The sequence below is a fragment of the Thunnus thynnus genome, chromosome 23, assembly GCF_963924715.1.
Source record: "Thunnus thynnus chromosome 23, fThuThy2.1, whole genome shotgun sequence".
Taxonomy (NCBI): domain Eukaryota; kingdom Metazoa; phylum Chordata; class Actinopteri; order Scombriformes; family Scombridae; genus Thunnus; species Thunnus thynnus.
In genome coordinates this window covers 25,790,489-25,807,054 of record NC_089539.1, presented here as the reverse complement: position 1 = coordinate 25,807,054, position 16,566 = coordinate 25,790,489, and the positions used below count along the sequence as shown (strand labels likewise).

Sequence of the window (16,566 nt, the reverse complement as noted above, 5' to 3'; positions counted from 1 at the left end):
ACTGTTACACCAAGAGGAAGACAAAGGTACTCAAGGGGCTCCTGGGAAAAGACTACAAACACAAGGAATCAAAACTAAAGTCTTTCCTCAAGAAAATTTCAGCTTTTTTCAGAAACAATAATAGCTGTGACCCATTTCTGGATGTCTTTCTGATGGGAGCCATGGAGAAATCTCTAAAAAATAAAAATGGCCACCTGGACCTGTTTGTTCGCTTCCTTCATGGCCTCTCTCTGGAGTCCAACCAGAGTCTCGTAGGAGGCCTGCTGGGTCAGACAGAGAACAGTCCAGGAATCATCCAGAGAGTCATCAACAACCTGAAGGAGATGAACACCCAAAGAATCTCTCCTGACAGAAGCATCAACATCTTCCACTGTCTGATGGAGATGAATGACTGCTCAGTACATCAGGAGATCTCTGAGATCCACAGCTCAGCTCTGGCCTACATGCTACAAATCTCAGAGGAGGTTCTGGATGAGTCTGACCTGATAGAGTTCAACGCATCAAAGGAAGAACACAGAGACTGATCCCAGCTGTGAGGAACTGCAGAAAGGCTTGGTAAATCCAGTTGTGATTAGGTGGGCAGAGTGCACAGTGAACTCAGCAGCCACACATTTCTCTGTTTCTCTGTTTGCGTCTTCAGGCTAGGCTAACCCATTGTTGCTAACTTTGGAGCTAACTCCCTTCACTTTTCCAGTACTTGGGGAAACAACAGACGTGACTTTTTAGTATTTATTAACTGACACTCTGTAGTCTGTGCTGTACATTTAATGCCAGACTGACAACTCACTATTAACTTTTTCCTCTGCTCCGCTCGCATCCACCGTCACTTCTCTGCCGCTTGTTCTACGCAAACATACTACGCAATGTTGTATTCCTTAATGGAGTTACGTTACCAATAGTTTCCTAGGTAACAACATAGAGGTTGACTCACATACCGAACAGCGCTGCTCAGAGACTCCCAAACACTATTGATTTCTGAATGAATGGATATTTGGCGTTAATTTTTGCATTAACAAATATTTTGGCCTGGCAGGGGTTCTTGTTGTGATAATTATAGGAGAAACACTGATTCAGTAAACGTTCAGTACGTTCATTAAACGTTGAGCAGTCTCCATCAGGTTGGGTGAGTTCAAAGTTGTGAAAACATCGGGGGTGTTTTGAATACACTGCATTCACAGCTAATTTGTTAGTCTGTCCCTCCCGCCGCAGAAAATAATGGATTAATCCTGGAAAGCTGTTGATGTAGCACTTTTCTCCTTATGAAAGTAACACAGAGATTATTTGACCAATGAGACTTTAGTCGGACGAGAGCATATCGACCAACTAATCGACCAGTTGACCAGGAGACTACAGCCCTACCGATAATGTAATAAAAGGTCCTGGCAGATATTTTAATATTTTTACCAACAATGTATTATTTGTAAAAATAAATTACCCACCTTTCAGATGGCTAATTTATTTTTTAAATCACATGATGTAAAATTTTGATGGATCATGTAATAATGTAATAAAGTATGCTTTTTTCCCTCAGAAATGTACTGTAAGTATACAAAATTTATAATACTGTTAGTGTCATGTTAGACCACTGAAAACACACTGCACTATATGCGGTTTCTAATTACAGCATCATTTAGGTGTGTGGTGTCTAATTAGTTTATAACTGTGTTCATTTACTGTCTAGTAAAGAACATATTATTTCTAGTTTTGGTCTAATTTGATACAAAGTACAATTTATTATTTCTTCTTAGTATACCGTAAAACAAAGTGCAACCAACAATTATATACAATTTGTTTAATGTAAACCTAATAATTAATTTCAAACTAGAATGTAACAAACAGTCAATAAAGAATCTAGCCTGTAGCCTACCAATTTATCCTCATATCCTATCAAACTTTTTCTGATAAACTTCAGAAATATGCAGGAATTGATGCTGTGATATTTCATACTGTATCTTCCCAAGTGATCATATCCTACAGGGAGAAAACTTCAATGCAGTGTGTAGCTACTGATGGAGGTATTTTCAATTTAGCTCCGCTAGAGCTCCACCTGATGGCCAAAATGATTGGCTGTTTGTTATATTATTTTGACTTAATGAGGAACACGCAAAACAATGTCAGTTGTCATAAAGTACTATCTCATTTTGATGTGTCATAATATATCAGTATGACAGTATCTGTTAACTGAACACTATGTTACTTGACATAGAGGATGATGTCAGTTTGACATTGAAAGTGACATTATTATTATATAAAAATGATAACAAGACAAACATTTATGACTGGTTGTGTAACATAGTCTTGTTTTTAAGTCTTTCTTATATTTTGTTCCTCACAGAAAGAAACTCTGAGGTGTTTTCTATTTTGTTGGTGTAGAGAAGAGTAGTAGCAGGAAATGCACAGAAGCATGCAAGTAATTGCAACGGCTGACCGCTTGAAGTCAAGTCTCCCAGTATAATTAATTAGTATAATTTAATGTTTCAAAACTTAGTACCTCCAGACCACCATTCCTTTTTACATTGCATAAGATATCTTTTCTTAATATAACATTTGTTCCTCCAAATTAAATGAAGTGAAATCTTACCTAATTTTTGTGTATATTTTAGCAGGCGTTTCTGTTGTCCTCTTAAAACAGGGAAAATAGTGAGGAAAGAGAGATGAAGAAACCCACACACTGCTCACTCATCTGCATTGAGTCTTAATTATATACAGTACAATATATACAGTACACTCAGTCACTCAGTCTCAGGACCACTAAGTTATTCTCCATTGTTTTTCTAAATAATGTAAATTATATTTTTAACCAGTGTTCAACATAGACTGTAACTTACATGAAATAAATTTACCTTTTTAACTTTGGTATTTTAGCTAATAGATGAACTGATGAACAAAATTTGCTCTGAAATTTAAAAGAATCATAAAGTAAATTAACTAGAAGTATTTCTGAGGAAAAGTGTGTGACTGCTGTAAGGACTGATGATAACTGGCATATATTTAGAGTATCCAACTCTTCATAATTTACACCTAAATTATATGTTTGTTAGCTTTGATTGTTGCTTATCCAGTCAGATTTGCTCTTTATTCCAACAAATCCTGGTATAATGTGGATTTATGTGTCTGTTAACTTCCTGCATGCTCCACTCTCGCCTCTCAGACAAGAATCATAATGAAAATAAAGTTTGTCTTTGCTTTTAAGGGAAATATAGACCTCTAAAAATAATGATGAGGTGACAGAGGTGGAAGTACAACATGTACTAAACATTTCTTCATGTGTGGTCAACACTTGTGAAAGTTTCATTCTGCAAAATGAAAGTCAGATCTTTCTCTGCACATCAGCATCAGTCGTGTGGTTTCCACAGTGTGCTGTAGTTGACTTTTAACTATCAAGGATGAGATGTGGCATAAAAATTAGATGAACTTTCTAACTTTTTGCTTCTATAATTATAGTGATAACTAAGTTGAAGAAGGTTTATGTTGCTGAAACAGAAGGAAGCACATCTCCCACCATACATGTCAATTATGTTCTGTTTTTTTTTTTTACTTTATATCTTTCTGGAGGAGGTTTGATGCTTTGTGTATGTGCTCACATAGACTGTCCCTGAATGAGGAAGTAAGCAACGTGGGGGCCTGTACAAAACAGAAAGATAACAAGAAGCGGTGGTGGTTTGTGAAATATGCACGTAGCTTTTTTAGGGTGGAGGGGAGTTCAACAGGGAGGAGAAAGAGGAAGTTGAGGTCAGAACAGCGTCTATCTCTCTGTGACTAAACAACGGAAACTCAAAAACAAGTTTAAGACGGAATAATTTAACTGTATCGTTCATCTTTCTACATCTGAAGAATCCTGCTTGGTGAGTTTTATTAAATATAAATATAAAAACACATTTATCTGTGCTCAAGTATAAAATCCCTCCATATTGATGGTCTTTAAATTATATACGTGATTCTCTTTATCTCTGCATTCTGCTGAGGTTGAATTTGGGAAGATGACTTTTTCCAGTCTTGTCTGATTAATCCTTGCTGTTCATCACTTGTGAAGTTTATTTGAAATTAGGTATTTTCATTGGCAGAGTTTACTAAACGACACACAGGCTTTTAATGATGTGTCTAATGTAGATATGCAGTCAGATTTGCTCTTTATTCCAACAAATCCTGGTATAATGTGGATTTATGTGTCTGTTAACTTCCTGCATGGTCCACTCTCGCCTCTCAGACAAGAATCATAATGAAAATAAAGTTTGTCTTTGCTTTTAGGGGAAATATAGACCCCTCACCATAATGATAAGGTGACAGAGGCAGGAAGTACAACATGTACTAAACATTTCTTCATGTGTGGTAAAGACCTGCAGAAATTCTCATGAGGAAGTTTCACTCTGCAAAATGAAAGTCAGATCTTTCTCTGCACATTAACAGCATCAGTCGTGTGGTTTTCACAGTGTGCTGTAGTTGACTTTTAACTATCAAGGATGAGATGTGGCATAAAAATGAGATGAACTTTCTAACTGTTTGTTTCTATAATTGTAGTAATAACTAAGTTGAAGAAGGGTTATGTTGCTGAAGCAGAAGGAAGCACATCTCCCACCATACATGTCAATTATGTTCTATTTGGTTTTCTACTTTATATCTTTCTGAAGGTGGTTTGATACTTCGTGCCTGTGCTCACATAGACTGTCTAAGCGAGAGAGAAGGGGGGGGGGGGGGGGGGGGGGGGGGGGGGGGGGCGGAGGGGCCTGTACAGAACTGAAAGATGACAGGAAGTGGCAGTTTGTGAAATGTGCACACAGCTTTTTAAGGAGGGTGGAGGGGGTTTCAACAGGAGGAAGAAAGAGTGACTACAGAGCAGAAACTTCATCTGGAAACTCAGAAGCAACCTTTAGTTGAAGTGTCAGATGGAATAATTGTTCATCTTTCTACTTTCTCACAGTAAATTATTAGCAGACTCTGCAGTTCCCCTCAGCTCCAATCAGCCTTTTACACTGTTTGAACTCATTTTGGTTTCACACATTTAGAGACTTGCTGGTGAATAAAGTGGAACAGCTAAAGAGATTCATATTTGTAGACATGAACAAAGACACCACTCCACACTGAAGCTAATGTTGCTCAGTGGCTGCTGTAAAACAAGACCAGGTCAAACCTTGTATATGTCTGGACCGTGTATGTTAATGTGTTACAGTGAGAGTCAGAGGTCGTGTCTATAATGTGAATTCCTGGATATTAAATGTTTATCTGCAGTTTTCTGTACTGGTCCCAGTAATATTTACTGAAGTAATATCACATGACTGGTTCAGCTACGTTTGAGTAAAAAAAAAGGTTATAAATGCAGTTGGAAGAACAAAACTTTCCACTGATATCTTGGGATGTCTGATTTGAAAGAGAACTTATTTTAATTCTAATTATAACTATTCTAATGATCTGTTAACTCCTCCTGATCTTTCATCTGTTTCACTCTCTCGTTTTTCTGCATTGAGTGTTTTGTCAGTGATGGTTATTTGGTGTTTTAACTGTGTTCTCTCCTTCAGGCCTCTATGAGACATTTTTGTGCCTCTTTACTGGTTGATGATCATGGAGGCTGTGGTGGAAATTGTGAATCAAAGTTTTAGCATCATTTTGGTTGCAAATTCAGGAGGTTTATCTCCACCTGGTTACTGCAGTTACAGTCAAATGAAGCGCACCTGCAGAGCAGCCGCCCCACACTAACCTGATAAAACAGCTACATGAGTCTCATGTTTTAGCTGCAAGACTCGTGTTTTAATGCTGTTGTTCATTGTTTGTGATGTGAAAACATCAGAGAAATAAAAAGCTTGTGTCCTGCTATCAGTTCAGTTATAAAATCCAAACACACCAGCTGTGTTTCCCCTCTGAGTTTTTCAGGTTGGTGGTAAACCACCTGAAACTACCAGTGCTGCATGCAGGGTTTTCCTGCTGTAGGTTTATTGTAATTGTATCATTACAATATTCATCAAAGCCTCAACACAGGTTGTAGTTTTTCACTGTGCACTCAGAAGAAAAGTGAAACAAATATGTTCACTGATAAAGTGAGCACGATGTCCTAAAGTTATTCTTTATATTTTCACTGTGCACCATAAAAAATAATAATCAGAATATAACATTATGTTGTAATTACTCTATGCATGATTATACCCAAACAGACATGGCAGGATCTGCTTCAGCATGAACAGATGTTCTTTATTCTCTTTCACACAGAAACAAACTGTTCAGACACACAAACATGGTTTCTATGATGTCACTGAGTTCACACAGGCATTAATACACATTCATACAATAATTTCCCTCACATGTGTTTGTAGTACAGTGGAAACTGCTTACAGTCATCACGGTTACAGTGATCAACTGCTTATATGGATCAAAAAGCTCCGAACAGAATCAGTGAGCTGTTTAAATAATTAGCCTGTAGTAATCAATAGTCCACTTACAGTGTTCATTTTGGGAAAAACATTTTAAAACTACGGTAATTACTCCCATGATACAGTATGATATGCAATTAGCGGTTGTGCAACATTATCAGGTATATCACCGCTCGCTCTACTCATCCACTGTTTCTCTCTCTCTGACCTTTACTTGTAACGTTATCAGACGGAGAGAAATGTTCTCCCTTCTTCCTTATAAAGTTTTGTCCTCCCTCATGGCAGAGTTACAGCTCTGTCAGTCTGATCTGTGACTGGTCACCGCGTTGATTGTGGTTCAGCTGTGGCCTTCTTCCCCACAGCTTCATTTATAGTCCAGAGTGGACGCGCACAACGACCCACAACCCGTCTGCTGCCAGCTGGTGACCTGAGGCTGCTGCTGCCTGCACATTGAGATCATGACGGGAAAAACGTCGTCTCCTTAAAACTTATGACAAACCAAAAACGAGCCAACAAGATGCAACAACGAAATAACAAACAGTTGAAACAGCTGTGCTATATTTTGAAATGGTCAATACACTTCAGTAAATACCGAATCTGCCGGTTATTACTTTATATTCATGTAATAAATATACAAATGTCAATTAGATGGTAATTTGAATACGAAATAAGGAAAACTATTTTTTTAATCCGTAATAATAATATAATTATGACATATGCTAATGTTTTATTTTGTCACATTCTTTAGTTTGACACTTAAAATCAAAATGTCAGATCACTGCTTTTCCTTCAGTTAATACCACAACCACACAGGTGCACGTCTACCTGTTCACTAACAGGAGAGTTCAGGCTGGATCACATGGTAGCAGTGAAATAGAAATTAAATTATAAACACTGAATTACAAGGTATTATACTGATACATGGAATATTCCCCAGCACAAAGTCATTCATTAACAAAGCATTAGACTCTTACAGAATACATCTCAATATAGAAAAGGGTTGTTTCCTACAAAAGCAATAGATCAACCTTTAATTAATTTAAGTTATATAACTCTTATAATGGTGTTATACTATTATTATTATATTTTAGAATATGAAAACCAATGTAAAAAGTGATTTTCTCCATTATTAAACTAAATTAGTTTATTTTAACTTGTGTGTTAAAATATGTAGTATTGAGTACATGTGGGGATATGTATGAGGTAAAACCTGTGTTCTGTTCACTCACTTGTTTACTTCTTTATCTATATTTGAGCTGCTCTGACACTGTGGCCAAAGGGCTGCATGTGTAAACCCAGAAGATGATGAGAAGTGTTGGAACAAGAAGTGGAGTTGAGAGAATCGAGGCCAGTTTATCCACCTCTCTCTGACTGAGTATCAAAACCTTAAAATGGCCACTTTTAGTGTTACAATAATAACATGAATTCTTCTGGGTGAGTTTTTGATTAGTTTTTTAATAAATCAGAAAACATATTTTCCTGTGCTAAAGTATTTACGGTTTGATATTACATGTCTAGTACCTGGTGGTCTTTAAGGTGGACACTTAGTCCTCCATGTCTCTGCTTCTCCTCTTTCAGTGAAGTTGTTTTTTTCTGTATTTTGGGAAGATTACTTTTTTCAGTTGTCTCTGTCCAGGAACCAGCAGTGTAAAATCAACCCAGTCTACAAACCTGCAGTACTGTACTATTGTGTGAGTTTTAAACAGTTCTCAGTTAAAAGTCCTGCTGCAAAAACAAAAATCAAAGTGAAGAAGCGTTAGAAACTCCTCTCTCTCCCTGTGTTTCCTGCCTCTCTCTCCTGACTGTCAAACAGGCAAAATGCCAAAAAATAATCTTAAAAAAAACATTGGTTGAAGCCTCTTGTGTCTCCAGAGAAGATGTGTGAAAGTCAGAGTCGGTTTAGAGTGAAAACTACAAGTTTAAAGATGAAACAGATCTGGACGTGTGTGGAGAAAGAAGTGAGGCAGCAGCTCCAGGCTACATTAGTCTCTACTAGCATAACACACTGAATCTGTACAGTGGAGCGAACTGAGTTGTGCTACATTGTGGGTAATGTAGGCACCAGGTTTTGACAGAAAAGAACATGTGGAATAAAAATATATCTCTGGTTATGCTGCATTAATTTAGATCCTGTTTTTTAAACTATCCATCATGTTGAGTTCTGAAAACTCTTCATACAATCATCAAAATCAGAAACTGATCCTGCTGAGTTTATTGATCTTAGGAAGTCTGTGTGTCTGTGTTTGTATCTAACAGCGACAATCACCAGAACAAAACGTTGGAATTGAATGCTGAAATGTTCATATGCTATGTATTACACGTGTTGAAACGTAGATATTCAATGTTTCTGTGGTTTGCAGAAATGTACACTGCCAACGTTTTATTCTGGCGACCAGGCTGAACAGTCAGAAACCTTTCACAAGTTTAAATTAAATTCAACACCCACACTTTAAGCTGTAAGTGATTCTAGACACACACACACACACACACACACACACACACACACACACACACACATATATACATATATATATATATATATACATATTTATACACACAATCACACAATCTCTCACACATACGTGACTTCCAATAAAGAAGGGAGGAACACTGACAGTGAAAGTATTCAGTCAGACTCCATTTTAAAGTCAACAGAACAGTCTGAGGCAGGGTGAGTGTTAATATTAGAGCTGAACACAATGATTACCGTCATTATTGATCAATCTGATGATTATTTTTCTGATTAATTGTTTAGTTGATCAAACTGTGTCAGAAAATTATGAAATCACAGCGTTGACTTCTTCAAACGTTGTTTCCTTTGTTCGTTTCCTGGTTTCTGCGTCCTCACAGTGATGAAAATAGAGAGAAGTCACAGTTAAGAAGCACACAGAAGTTTATCTGAAGTCTGTTTGTTGGATTTAAATCAGAGTCAAAGTTTATCTTTGTGATGGATGGAAAACACACATGGTTGTAGTTAAAGTCATGTAAACTAATAAGAAGCTACTAAGTTGAGAGGAAGGACTGGGTTTATTATACTGTGTGTGTGTGTGTGTCTCCAGTGTTACTGGTTTAACTCTCAGACTCCAGAAGATGAAGGATTCGGAGGAAGAGGAGGACGGAGCAGAGTCTCTGATATCCAGCTGTCTGTCTATGAAGAGTGACTGGTCCAACTATAATCCTCCAAACTTCAGTAATGAACCTGGACCCTCAGACACAAAGTAAGAGACTGTTTCTACTGTAAACTGACCTGAAGATGATTCAGTTTTTTAATGTAATTTAATAATCTGAGGATTACAACACTATTCTTTTATAATTCTGTTTTTTTTTAAATTCAGCCACTGATGTTTTTGTTGTTTGAGCATCGACTGCATTATTTCTACATTTATAGCTTTAATTTTGTGCTTGATTGTTGTTCTGAAATGTTTATTGGTTGCTTCAACCGATATTTAATGCAGGTTAAATTACAGAGGACAGATTGTTAATCTAACAGCCCAGCATCAGGCAGCAGTGCCTTTAGTTTAACTGTTAATAAATAAACTGTTATATAAAAATCTTTTTTTGTCATTTGGCATTTTCACATCCTAAATGTCAGACAAACATGTAGATGTTAAAAACTCTTCGGTGAAATATATCCAGTTTGCAGCTGTAGATAAAATGTTTACAACATGCAGAAGGAGACATGGACATAACTATTTGTTGTCATTATTAAATCATGATTCTGTGCCATGTTTCATGTTACATATACTCTTTACAAGAACTAATGATATGTGTAAACACCTGTTGTTTCCACAGACGGAGAGCAGAGTCTCCAGTATCCAGCTGTCTGTCTATGAAGAGTGACTGGTCCAACTATAATCCTCCAAACTTCAGTAATGAACCTGGACCCTCAGACACAAAGTAAGAGACTGTTTCTACTGTAAACTGACCTGAAGATGATTCAGTTTTTTAATGTAATTTGATAATCTGAGGATTACAACACTATTCTTTTATAATTCTGTGTTTTTTAAAACTTCAGCCACTGATGTTTTTGTTGTTTGAGCATCGACTGCATTATTTCTACATTTATAGCTTTAATTTTGTGCTTGATTGTTGTTCTGAAATGTTTATTGGTTGCTTCAACCGATATTTAATACAAGTTAAATTACAGAGGACAGATTGTTAATCTGACAGCCCAGCTTCAGGCAGCAGTGCCTTTAGTTTAACTGTTAATAAATAAACTGTTATATAAAAATCTTTTTTTGTCATTTGGCATTTTCACATCCTAAATGTCAGACAAACATGTAGATGTTAAAAACTCTTCAGTGAAATATATCCAGTTTGCAGCTGTAGATAAAATGTTTACAACATGCAGAAGGAGACATGAACATAACTATTTGTTTTCATTATTAAATCATGACCCTGAGCCATGTTTCATGTTATATCTGCTGTTTACAAGAACTAATGATATGTGTATGTGTATATGATAACAAACAAGGAGGAACACTGAAAGTGAAAGTATTCAGTCAGACTCCATTTTAAAGTCAACAGAGCAGAAGGAGGAAAACAGTCTGAGGCAGGATGAGTGTTAATATTAGAGCTGAACACAATGATTACCGTCATTATTGATCAATCTGGTGATTATTTTTCTGATTAATTGTTTAGTTGATCAAACTGTGTCAGAAAATTATGAAATCACAGCGTTGACGTCTTCAAACGTTGTTTCCTTTGTTCGTTTCCTGGTTTCTGCGTCCTCACAGTGAGGAAAATAGAGAGAAGTCACAGTTAAGAAGCACACAGAAGTTTATCTGAAGTCTGTTTGTTGGATTTAAATCAGAGTCAAAGTTTATCTTTGTGATGGATGGAAAACACACATGGTTGTAGTTAAAGTCATGTAAACTAATAAGAAGCTACTAAGTTGAGAGGAAGGACTGGGTTTATTATACTGTGTATGTGTGTGTGTCTCCAGTGTTACTGGTTTAACTCTCAGACTCCAGAAGATGAAGGATTCGGAGGAAGAGGAGGACGGAGCAGAGTCTCTGTTATCCAGCTGTCTGTCTATGAAGAGTGACTGGTCCAACTATAATCCTCCAAACTTCAGTAATGAACCTGGACCCTCAGACACAAAGTAAGAGACTGTTTCTACTGTAAACTGACCTGAAGATGATTCAGTTTTTTAATGTAATTTAATAATCTGAGGATTACAACACTATTCTTTTATAATTCTGTGTTTTTTTTTAAAATTCAGCCACTGATGGTTTTGTTGTTTGAGCATCGACTGCATTATTTCTATATTTATAGCTTTAATTTTGTGCTTGATTGTTGTTCTGAAATGTTTATTGGTTGCTTCAACCGATATTTAATGCAGGTTAAATTACAGAGGACAGATTGTTAATCTGACAGCCCAGCATCAGGCAGCAGTGCCTTTAGTTTAACTGTTAATAAATAAACTGTTATATAAAAATCTTTTTTTGTCATTTGGCATTTTCACATCCCAAATGTCAGACAAACATGTAGATGTTAAAAACTCTTCAGTGAAATATATCCAGTTTGCAGCTGTAGATAAAATGTTTACAACATGCAGAAGGAGACATGAACATAACTATTTGTTGTCATTATTAAATCATGATTCTGAGCCATGTTTCATGTTATATCTGCTGTTTACCAGAGCTAATGATATGTGTAAACACTTGTTGTTTCCACAGACGGAGAGCAGAGTCTCTGATATCCAGCTGTCTGTCTATGAAGAGTGACTGGTCCAACTATAATCCTCCAAACTTCAGTAATGAACCTGGACCCTCAGACACAAAGTAAGAGACTGTTTCTACTGTAAACTGACCTGAAGATGATTCAGTGAGACGGTTTCATTAAGGTTGTTGTGTAGATATGAAGGAAACACAGTGGAAAGAAATAATGAACTAGCTTCCATTCAGCTGTAATCTAGAACAGATCTTCATGTACATGTTAACCAGAGACAGAGACAGGGCTGCTGTTGCTATTTGATTTTCCAGTCTAACAATCTAAAGTAGTAGCAGGTAACCCAGGGTGATATTTACTAAGGATTTAGTAACAAGTCACATTGTGTCTCCTTATTTACTAAAGGACTGCACCAGGGTTTTGTGCAGGTAAAATGTGTCTTAACGTGTTCCTGTTCAAAGACACAAAATATGGGAGGAAGTAATGTAAATGTATACAAACAGCCTGCTGCAGCTGATTTATCACTGCAGACTGACCACTGCAGCAGAGGAAACTGAGTCTGACATTTAACGTTTGGGAAAAGTCAAATGTGTAAAACTGTTGTATGACACTAACACAGAGGGAGAGAGATTATAGCAGAAACAGTGAGAGAGAGAAACACAAATGAAAAGATGCATTATGAAGATATTTAGCAGAGCTCTCTGTTCAGCACCACAACACAAGACTAAAGAGCAGCAGTCTGTTATTTTTCACAAGTGGACTTTTCTGTTTTGCTCAGTTGCCTCCTGCTTATTTTTCCTGACTTTTAATGTCTCATAGAAGCTTAAAGGAGCCAAAACACATGATCAGCAGGAAGGATCTGGTGCAGCGTTTACAAAAAAAAGCAAAAGGTAAGTTAGTGGAAGGAATCTGAAAAGCAGTGTCACATGCATTTCATATATTACTACATGAGGTATGAGTTACAGTGTTCTATTAATAGTAATGTGTAAAAAAAATATGTAGAAATAATGTTAGATATTGATTTGTCATTTTTTATGGTACCACCTTCACCAAAAAGAAAAAGTAGCAGGATAAAGAATATTTCTTAAATGTCTCACAAGCTAAAATAAATTTGGTTAACTGGCTCACAACATGAAAAAACAACAACTCTGTTCCTATTTTTACCTGCAACATCCTTGTTGCTGCTGCAACCAGTCATCTGTTAGTCTCACTCTCCATCTTATCCTTACTGGGAAGCAAAACCCGAAGATACTTGAACCTCCTCACTGGGAAACCCCAGACCCAGAAGAGATACTTTAACTTTTTAAAGCCTCTTGGACTCTAAACTGCTTCACACTTACAAATAAGATGAGATAAGTCTTTATTGTCCCAGAGAGAATTTTGCCTTGGACACACAAAGCTGCTGCTGTACAGCACGAAATAATTCAACATTACTACACATCATACATACATGCATCTAATAAATACTGTGAACTCTTGTCAGGTGGGCAGTAATATATAATTTCTGACGAGTGGTCCTACAAAGTAACTGTTATTTGTTACTGTAATCGAGGTTGTGGATCAGAGAAACTTTGAGTTTCACTATGAATTAAAAGTGTGGTACAAATTAAATTATTTTATTAAATTTATTATTTCCCCGGGTAGATTTCTCCTGGAGAATGTAATTTTCTCCGCCATGTATATACACACAGGCGACTGGTCATTAGTGGCAGGTGGTGACATGAAATGTTGTTATCAATTTTCAAATTTGCATCTGCTATAATTTATTAACTATGAATAAAGCATCTTCATTTAGTTCATTTCCTACGGTGGCCGGCGTGAACGTGGGGCTAGCCTCTCTCTCACAATGCAATGTGTATTGAACGCGGGAAAATATGAATACGCATGCTCAGAGTGTTCAAGTGGGGCAGACAGCCGGTAGCCCCACTAAAGCGTCATTTCATATTTCAACGTTGATTGGTTCTCTGTCTGACAGAGAGCCAATCAACTGTGGCATTTTTAAAATGACGTTGCAGTGAGGCTACAGCGCGAGCTTGGAATTTACAGTCGGCAAAAAGAGGGGAGATTTTCTTAGCTAACGCCAGCTAACTTGGAAAAAATAAAGTGGATTTCATACTCGAGCACAGGGTATAAACCCTTTATTTGGAGGAGAAACTGGAATTAAGGCGCCTCGGAGCCCATCAGCCACGGAATACTGTCATCACTCAAACGGCTGGTAAAATTAACCGCGGGTTTAACGTGGTGAAGTTTGCCGGGAGGAAAAACCGCCATGCTGCCCTTTTCTGAGCCGTCAGCTGGTGAGTGAAAGCATATTTGATCATCCTGCCTTGGTGGTTCTGGTCCGTGCATTAGTCATATTGTTGTGCTGGATCGATTGATATAGATGGTGACGAGTGTCAGTGTGTCCATGCTTATCTACTGAGGTTGTTGTCATAAAGTTGTTGTCACTGAATGGATTAGTATCCTCCTCTTTGCTGTTCGCCTATGGTCCTGTAGGCTCATTTGTTCTGAGCTTGGTTGTGTCGGCTGATGACGATAGAATATCGCTCTCTTAATCAATCAATATTACACGAGAGGGTGTGCTTTACCGACATTGTGGGTACTGAAGTCGATTATACAACATTTACCAACAAAATAAAAGATGTAAACAAAATGTATTCATATTTTGAGGCAGTTCGCTCTAAAAACAAAAAACTTTTTGCTTGTGTTATCTCCGTTTCCTTGGAAATACATGGGGTATGACTAATACCTGGAAACAATCACTCACGTCAGTAGACTCCTATGTAATGAAACCAAGTTTACTTCTCCAGCAAGTAGACCGACCCTTAGTAACGACCAAGCAACAGAGGCGATTTCTAGTCCCTGTTGACTCAGCCAGCCGACTTCAGCTAATGCTTTCTAGAGATCACGACATTTCCCAAACTGAATAAATACCTCACATATAAACACAAAACTGCTTTGCTAGCTCAATCTTGTTGTAACTAAGACATCCACTTAAAAAATATTTTTTCATGGACAGATTTAGCTGCTACGTCCGCAAACTTCACAGACATCTTTAAGCTAGTAGCTCCGTGTCACCGACTCACCGGCACAGCTGATGGAGGATGCCGGAGTGGGAGCTGAGATTCTGGGTGCTTTTCATTACACTAATGTGTCTCCTCGTTTCCTTCACTCACGTCTCTTCCCAGCGAGGATGAGAGACGTGAGGAAGGAGGAACTTAATTTATCAAACGGGACGTCCTCGGTCACTCCAGCGTCATTTTGAGGTTGTCATGACGCACTTCACCCTATATGTCAAATATGAATAAGTCAGCAATATAATTACTAAGTAACAGTTTAAATTCTAAGTTTGTAATTAAAATTCATATAAAATTAATGAACACTTTACGCTGTCACTTAATAATTTCTACATACTGATAGCTGGAAGGAAAACAGCTGATAACTGCTCCAATGTTTTATCATCATCATCTGTCTGTCACAGAATAAGACACAAATAGACAATTTAAATCTGTTAATTACTGAAAGAACAGAACCGACATAAAGGAACAATAGAAACAGCTGCAGCCTGCAGAATATGTTTAAATAAAATGTTGCTTATTTAGTTTGTGAAAGTCTGACGTGCTTTTCAGGCTCAGGATGGTTTTATAGGAGACGCAGCTGTGTGACGTCATGTTTTCCTGAAGGGGCGGAGACGCTCAGAAACAGAGAAGAAGAAAGGAGAAGCCTTTTGGCTCATGAAGAAAAATAGTGTTTTTGATTGATTCATGATTCGGTAATCTTTATTTTATGAATAAATAGGCTATGAGAAGCTGCTGTTGGTGCTTTCATTCCTTCTCCACAGGTAGTTTTCCTGATCTGCTGTATTACAACAACAGCCCGACTGTTTACTGTCCCGTCAGATCAGCTGATCAATCAATACACATTTTGGATCAAAGGGGTGTTGCTGTCCGTTAAAACACTTCCGCTAGGATACACCTGTGTTTCCTCGCTCCTCTCTCCTCGTCTCCTCCAGGAGCATTTAAAGGATTGGAAGATCCTTCATGATGGGTCACGGACGAGAGAGGACGCGAGGAAGCGTAGAATTAGCGTATTGAAAAGCACTCATACTCTCAACTGAAGCGAAATGGTTAAGTTTAGCTGTGTATGGGGGAGCCGGATAACGATAAAGAGTGGAGAAGGGTTCGGCTTTTTCAGTGTGTGTGTGAGTCTAACTCGTCTCAGTCAGAGTTCAGTCCACTCAGTAAAGGGTCCGTTTTGTTTTCCCACAACTCCTAATCAGTTCAGTTCAATCCAGTTTCACAAACATGAAAGAAAGACAACTCAAAGCTCTGCAGTTCCCCCACAAAACAAAACAAACCAAAGACGCTAACAAAGCAACACAGTACATAAAATAAAGCCAGCAGAAGCGTCAGATAGGTCGGACCACCGTGTTTAACTACATATCTTCAAACGTTACAGTTACGACTGAAAATGACAACAGAAAAAAACAAGTTTGCCACGTTCACAGATCTCCACAACTCAATCAACCACCAGT

General features: G+C 37.6%; 1 protein-coding gene across 21 annotated transcripts in view; it reads left to right on the top strand.

Moving 5' to 3' along the window:
* Nucleotides 1-3,627: 3,627 nt before the first annotated feature.
* The window catches only part of LOC137175993 (NACHT, LRR and PYD domains-containing protein 12-like), a 190,581-nt gene continuing 177,642 nt past the window's right edge, over nt 3,628-16,566 (top strand). For 16 of the 21 annotated variants that reach the window (XM_067581962.1, XM_067581961.1, XM_067581968.1 and 13 more), the window contains exons 1-6: nt 7,678-7,793; nt 9,419-9,577; nt 10,152-10,256; nt 11,305-11,463; nt 12,041-12,145; nt 12,852-12,922. In XM_067581962.1, the coding sequence (XP_067438063.1) occupies nt 7,780-7,793; nt 9,419-9,577; nt 10,152-10,256; nt 11,305-11,463; nt 12,041-12,145; nt 12,852-12,922 (613 nt within the window). In that variant the 5' untranslated portion in view covers nt 7,678-7,779. Of the gene's footprint in view, nt 3,846-7,677; nt 7,794-9,418; nt 9,578-10,151; nt 10,257-11,304; nt 11,464-12,040; nt 12,146-12,851; nt 12,923-13,689; nt 14,330-16,566 lie in introns of those variants that run through there. The other 5 variants (XM_067581980.1, XM_067581979.1, XM_067581964.1 and 2 more) reach the window with 4 other exon arrangements.